General features: G+C 38.5%; 1 protein-coding gene across 1 annotated transcript; it reads right to left on the bottom strand.

Annotated features, from left to right (window-relative positions):
- Positions 1–1,565: 1,565 nt before the first annotated feature.
- Positions 1,566–5,330, bottom strand: hrh3 (histamine receptor H3). Its single transcript, XM_065289590.2, has 3 exons — positions 4,897–5,330; positions 4,637–4,803; positions 1,566–3,567 (listed from the first exon to the last, which is right to left on the bottom strand). The coding sequence occupies exons 1-3, from the start codon at positions 5,267–5,269 to the stop codon at positions 2,656–2,658; spliced, it is 1,452 nt and encodes a 483-aa protein (XP_065145662.1). The 5' UTR covers positions 5,270–5,330; the 3' UTR covers positions 1,566–2,655.
- Between the last annotated feature and the right edge of the window lie 2,067 nt (positions 5,331–7,397).

The raw sequence follows: 7,397 nt of genomic DNA, 5'->3' as shown, positions 1-7,397 counted from the left end.
TGGTCGCGAGGTTAGACGCACACACACAACTGAGGGACTTCATGTGGCGCTACGCAGCAGGGCAATCGTATGAAATCAAAGTACTGCGAGAGCGAATTAATTGCATATGGAGAAGTCTGGTCTCGCGGTACCTTGATGTCAAACGCTGAACGGCTTCCATTTAGCCACCGTAGCGCATAGGCAGAGGTAAAAATCTACTCGGCGGGACTTCAGCTTGCTGCGTGTGTCATAAACTGTACAGAAAAGTTAACGTCTGGTCTGAGAGAAGAGATAAGGAGCAGACATATGGAGTCATATCACATTTGATTCTGTCAAGGGACCATTTGTTAAACTTGTGATGCTACAATCAAAACATACGTGAAGCGCGATTGCAGGAGGGTCATCCCGCAACTCAAAGGCAAGCACAAATGTTTATATACTCCGATGCTACTTTATCAGCCAACCTGAGCTGGTACATAACTTGATATATAACTTACTATATAAGTCAAAATAAACCAGCGATGTACTGTACTGATTGCCTGAGTAACTTAAGTACATATGATTGATAATAAGTGTACAATTTCACTGTCCTCACATTTAATCAAGTAATGTATTTACTGTAAAGAGCGATGCATGACTGAAGAAATGTAGTGCACTTAATGTGAGAGAGTGGTGTTACGTCAACTACATGTGTTTTCAATTAATCTTTCAAATTAACAACTTCACGTTTTTGATATGCAGTATCATATATTTACGTTAGTGTATATTAACTGCAACACTCTACTGGACTCTCTAATACTGGAATTTTTGAAATATTAAGATTATACCTTTTTTAGGATAGGCCTATATAAGAATATATATCAAAACAGTTAGCCTACATATTTGTCAGCATGGCAAATTCAAGTGCACAATGACACTAGACTAAAATTAAATGGGTTTAAATAAAATTTTAATGTAGATTTCGTAGACTAAAATCCCATGGCATTTAGTTGAATAAAACTAGACTAAAACTAAATCAATTCAGATGACTAAAATATGACTAAAACTCAATTAAATTTTAGTCAAAAGACTATGACTATGTTTAATCTGTGTTTGAGGTGTTTGATTTCTTTTCTATATTAGGAAGTAAAACCTCATAAATTAACTTTCTTGTATTTCACTGACCTACAATATCTCTTTGTGTTGAGGACTAGTGCATCTTTGAGCCAACATTTAGTACGAGTAAAAATACTTAAGTACTTTTACATTGGGTTACTTTAAGACTTTTAATCAAGTCGTATTTAAATTGGTGACTTGTAACTTGTAGTGGAGTAATTTTTACAGTAAGGTATCTGTACTTTTACTCAAGTATGGCTTTCACCTACTCTTTACACCTCTGTTGATTAGTAGTAAATCGGCATCACCTGCTTTCAGATGGAGTGGCATTTACTACACAGAGCCGTAGTTCACTAAGAAGCTAGGCAAAATCGCATAGATTGTCGGAGTTGATTTTCCTTCTCTGTGTTGTACATATCTGTGTTATAAATGCCACTCCATCTGAAAGCAGGTGATGGCGATTTACTACTAATCAAGGAACCGGCTTTACTGATGAAACCCGCACAAGAATCGTAGGCGAATTTTAAGCACAGCCCTCGTGGCGGCCAGTGACTTCTTTTTCATGATGCAAAGCTCTTCATAACATGTATTTAGCTCATCATGTGTGTGGCTTGTCATTTCAAATATATGTTCAGCGTGTCATATAAACTTATGTGCATCAAGCGTCATTTAAAAAAAACGTGTTTAATGTTAAGTTAGTGTTTTGCGAGTATTTCGTGAACGTGAGCGTCTCTTTTATCATAAATCCTTTTGACAAGTGTGCAGAAGACAGGATTTTTGACAAGACACATGATGCACGTGGTTCACGCCAACACCGTGCAACACACAAGAATCCGAACACATTTTAAATTTGCGCCCCCTTGGAAGAGAAGTCACCGGTCGCCACTGATTAGGAGTACTTTGTTTTCCTCTTTCCATTTGCATGTCTCTTTGTTTCAACTCAATCTTACTGCATTGTAGACTTCACTAGTTCATTAGGGACAATTGTTTAGACTTTGCTATAAGTTCCAAAATAAATCTTTATAAATTTGTTACCTTTTATATAATTATATGAAATGAGTCATCTTTATCTTGATTTAGTCTTCTCCTCAGTTGCTAGGGGAACTACAGGGCTTGCTTTCAATCCATGTACATCTGCTATTTAGAATCGATATACAATTACATTGAACAAAGTGGCCTGGTCTATGATTTCATCTCATTTTTTTCACATTGTAGACTGCAGTTTAAAGAGGTATAACAGTCCATAATAGTTGCATTAACATCAGCACAGTTTATTTTGACATCTGAATAGAAAATAAGTGATTTATCAAGGCAAACATGGCAATGTAATTTAAAGACACTTCCAGTTATTTGTACACAACACATGACATCAATTACGGTACCAGTGATGAATTGAATCTGGAAGAAATATTACTCTGCTACTGTTTTGAAAAAAGATGCAGAAATAAATATAAGCACTGTATACTCACTGGACAATTTAAGCGAATTACTATTTTAAAATACTGATGTCCAATAAGCTCCTATACAAGCACGTTTAAAAAAAGACTAGCCCTATTTGAAAATGTTTTCATTCTTTTAAGTTTAGTACTTCTGGTCCATGTTCAGAGGTTGTATTTTTGTCTTGCTTGGACACAACAATTTACTGAAGGCTCTTTTGAAACTGCTGTGGCACAGAGGATACAGGACTGGGTTGATGGATGAATTAATCCACAGCAGCCAAAATGAGATCTCATAAAGGTAATGCTGGACACACTGACCGTGACAAGCTGCCCGAATGATCATGAGAAGAGTGTAGGGTGCCCAACACAGACCAAACACACAGACTATCACAGCTAGAGACTTGGCAACCTTTTTATCTCTAGATAAGCGAAAGCGACTGGCCAAACTTGCAACCGTATCAGGACGATGTCTGTGTGAACCGGAATGATTCACGTAATGAAACTGTGCCTCGGTGGACGTCAGGATCTGGTCCCCGACCTGCAAGGGAGGCAGGTCTGCGATTGCGCTGTCTCTTCGTTTAGTCTGTCTGGTGTTGGGGAACTCAGTGGCGGACACCCTTGAGCTTGATGGTAACCGGCAGCAGCGAGACCTTGAGGGCAAGTCTCTGACCTCGCTTTCCTCGATAGGCCTCACAAAAAACACACGCTGTACGTCACCAGCTGCCAGAGGCTTCATCTTAAAACTCCTGAGTCGAATGTAGGTTGGCTGTTCCTCCCTCACTGCGCATCTGTTGCGTATATTAATGTAAATGCTGAGGTTGAAATAAGTGACACTTATGAAAGGTGTGAAGAACTCGACAGCAGATGCAGTTATCAAAAAATACCAGTTGAAGTAAAACTCGGCATAGCACTCTCCATCTGGCACTACGCTTTCTCCAGCGATGTGTTCCCAACTGATAATAGCTGGACCATAAAGGAGGAAAGCTGCAAGCCATACGCAGAGCATCTTCAAAACTGCCTCCCTGGTGATCCCTTTTTGACAACGGTAACTTACCTAAAACAAAAATTTCCAGTTTAATTCACACATATATATACACAGTATCACCTATAAGCCTGTATAGATTAAACAGTTACACAGGTAAAAAAATTATTAACATTTACATCTACATCCAATTTATGCTTAGCACAATGTCATGTTTTACCTGCTTATTGCCACTTAATGCAATAAAATATTATTATTAAATGGACAGAGTGCTTTATTATGTGGTCACGCCTTTGTGGATCACTGTGTACTAACATATTATTAACAGTTGACAGCTGATAGTTAAATGTAGAAGCATGTTTGTGTAATGACATTTGTATACGCATTAAGGTCTGCATCCACTGTGCCTGTGCAAATAATTATCTCTGTACATGTAATGATGTGTAATAACACATCTGTGTTGTATTGTTTGACCTTTATATGACCAGTTTGCTTGTGTAAACAAATACACAAAAAATGTTCACTGCAAAGCTTGACTTTTTATATGCAAAACACATCATTTTATTTTTGGTCTTGTAGCACCCTGTACTCCAAAATTGTGATTTTTCTAAAAACAAATAATTATCATAATATTGATTTCTGAGATGCAGCTTTTCAGTACTAACTTATTGGTTTAATATATTTGTGTACAAATACAAGAAATAATATATTGATGACATTTTTGTTTTTGTTTTTCTATTTTTCTCTACTGACTCTGCTGTCTTTTTTGTGGTACTGTGCTCGTGTATGTATGACATATGATGTCAATAAGTGCAGTGGGCACTCGTCTGTGTTGTGTTGTGTTGTGTAGTGACTGTATTGTGTTAATCACTGTAATGCCAATAAATGTACTGTGTTCATCTCTGTGTTTTGTAGTGAATGTATTGTGCTTATCTCTGTAATGCCAATAAATGCACTTTGTTCATGTATGTGTTTTGTACCTGTGCTTACTCCGTTATTACAAATAATGTTTGAGTAAAACTGAGTAACCAACTCAAATTTTTAAGTTTATTCCGTTCTCTCCCCCAGATCGTTCATTTGTAAATGCTACAGTGTGGGGCATTTTAACTGCACAGCTGTTGTGTTTTTGAGCTGTACTCACCGCTTTGGTGACAGATTGAAACCTGTCGAAACTGATGAGCACGATATTGAATACTGAGGCGGTACACAGCATATAATCCACCACCAGCCACAGTTTACACAGACCTCTGCCCAGTCTCCACTCGCCCGTCAATACATAGGGAATATAGACTGGGATACAAAACCCTCCTGAAATGCATTAAAACACAAATACACTTAAAACACACTGCATGCTTCACAAAAATGCTTAATGGACACAAACCATTCTCCATCATCACTCACCGACAAGAAAGTCCGCTATGGCTAAATTCAAAAAGAAAAAGTTGCCTTGCGTGCGTAAACTTTTTTCCACCACAAAAGCTAAAATGACAAGCGCATTCCCGAGGACCGTAGCAAACACAAGGAGCGTCATGAGCACAGTCAAAAACACAGACATGGATGGAGAAAACTGGCCATACTGTGCGCGCCGGTTCTCAAACGTGTCACCGGGAGTCGTCCTGTTTTCTCTATCCAACACAGTCCAGTTAGACTGTGGATTTCCCGCTTTCCACATTAACGAAACAGCTGTAGGTATCCCCGGAGAGTGTGCTAAAGACAATAAAGAGGACTGCATGCTGTTGCTGCTGGTTTTCACAGTCAACAAACAATTATGCATGATATTCGAGAATGCGTAAAAGCTGCCGCGCCATTTGCGCTCCTGACTGTTATTGCGCTCGCGTTTCTCATTCCCATTTCAGTTGCGGCGCAGGCAGTCACACGCTTTTATACAGCCAGCGATCTGGGAGTTCATTGGCTGATTATTTAGCGTTGTTTTGTCTGATGTCTGTGGCTGTTGTGTTCATAAGATTTCTGCATGTCATCCAAATCTGCATGTACTGTATTCTTCATTTAAATGATTAATGTCAAAATAGTATCTTTTTATGATATTTAGATAAGAGTGTTTTACATATTTCAGGTCATTATGTTTTGCAGCAAAAGTCATAAAATCTACATAATACCATAGTGTAAAGAACATTCTGTAAAATATAACCACATTTTTTTAATATTGACTAAGTAGGTCATGTCAAAGTTTGAAATTAAGTAAAATCAATAGTAGTCAAACTTTGATGCTCCTTTTCTCATAATTAGATTTTGAGACTTTAGCCTGGATTTCACAGACAGTGTCACATTTAGGAGATCACTCATATTCCACTGGCAACAGAATGCACCCGGCAAAGCAAACTCGCAAATTTCTTTCTCCTGTAAACAGTATATCAGACTGTCATACTAAAAATTTTGTTAAATCAAATTATCCATCACAATACAGCCTATGAGAATTTGAATGCAGGGAGTGACGAATAGTATTCTCCCTACACCACTAAAACTCAAAATAAAAATTTTGATGTTTGACAGGCTGTGTTTTGTCATAAATAAAAAACACTGTGCCAAAACTAAACGGCAAAAAATTCAAACTAATACCTATAAAGGTCAAATAAATTCAAGGTGCTTTAAATGTCAGATCTTCTGAGAATCCACTAAAGAGACATGAAAGTCATGTCAGGACTAATGAGACACTGCATGTAAAATATACAGCAGCTCTTGTAGAAACCCCAGGGCTTGTGTTTTAGCCAAACGCAACACAAGTTCTGCATAATGTATTAGTATCTACAGGTGCTGGTCATATAATTAGAATATCATCAAAAAGTTGATTTCCATTCATAAAATGAAACTTGTATATTATATTCATTCATTACATTATAACTGACAACTGAGGACAATCCCAAATTCAGTATCTCAGAAAATTAGATTATTTTAAAAAGGTTCAATTTTGAAGACACCTGGTGCCACACTCTAATCAACTTAATAACTCAAAACACCCGCAAAGGCTTTTAAATGGCCTCTCAGTCTAGTTCTGTAGGCTACACAATCATGGGAAGACTGCTGACTTGACAGTGGTCCAAAAGACGACCATTGACACCTTGCAAAACGAGGGCAAGACACAAAATGTCATTGCAAAAGAGGCTGGCTGTTCACAGAGCTCTGTCTCAAAGCACATTAATAAAGGCGAAGGGAAGGAAAAGATAGGGTAGAAAAAAAGTGTACAAGCAATAGGGATAACTGCACCCTGAAGAGGATTGTGAAACAAAACCCATTCAAAAATGTGGGGGAGATTCACAAAGAGTGGATTGCCACTGGAGTCAGAGCATCAAGGACCACTATGCACAGATGTATGCAAGACCTGGGTTTCAGCTGTTGCATTTCTTGTGTCAAGCCACTCTTGAACAACAGACAGCATCAGAAGCGTCTCGCTTCTGGACTGCTGCTGAGTGGTCCAAAGTTATGTTCTCTGATGAAAGTAAATTTTGCATTTCCCTTGGAAATCATGGTCCCAGAGTCTGTAGGAAAAAAGGAGAGGCACACAATCCACGTTGCTTGAGGTGCAGTGTAAAGTTTTCACAGTCAGTGATGGTTTGGGGTGCCATGTCACCTGCTGGTGTTAGTCCACTGTGTTTTCTAAGGTCATATACCAGGAAGTTTAAGAGCACTTCATGCTTCCTGCTGCCGACCAACTTTATTGAGATGCAGATTTCATTTTCCAACAGGACTTGGCACCTGCACACAGTGCCAAAGCTACTAGTTTCTTGTTTAAGGACCATTGTATCTATGTTCCTAATTGGCCAGCAAACTTGCCTGACCTTAACCCCATAGAAAATCTATGGGGTATTGTAAAGAGGAAGATGTTATATGCCGGACCCAACAATGCAGAAGGCCACTATCAGAGCAACAAGGGCTCTCATCATAAC

Source organism: Paramisgurnus dabryanus, chromosome 2 (assembly GCF_030506205.2).
Source record: "Paramisgurnus dabryanus chromosome 2, PD_genome_1.1, whole genome shotgun sequence".
Taxonomy (NCBI): Eukaryota; Metazoa; Chordata; class Actinopteri; order Cypriniformes; family Cobitidae; genus Paramisgurnus; species Paramisgurnus dabryanus.
The sequence above is the reverse complement of the archived record's forward strand: the minus strand, read 5'-3'. Positions and strand labels throughout refer to the sequence as shown.

Coding starts and splice junctions, on each gene's coding strand:
- hrh3 (XM_065289590.2), bottom strand. CDS start 5,269: ATGCATAATTGTTTGTTGACTGTGAAAACCAGCAGCAACAGCATGCAG. Junction 4,804..4,896: donor CATAGCGGACTTTCTTGTCG/GTGAGTGATGAT, acceptor AATGCATTTCAG/GAGGGTTTTGTATCCCAGTC. Junction 3,568..4,636: donor TTCAATCTGTCACCAAAGCG/GTGAGTACAGCT, acceptor TTTTTGTTTTAG/GTAAGTTACCGTTGTCAAAA.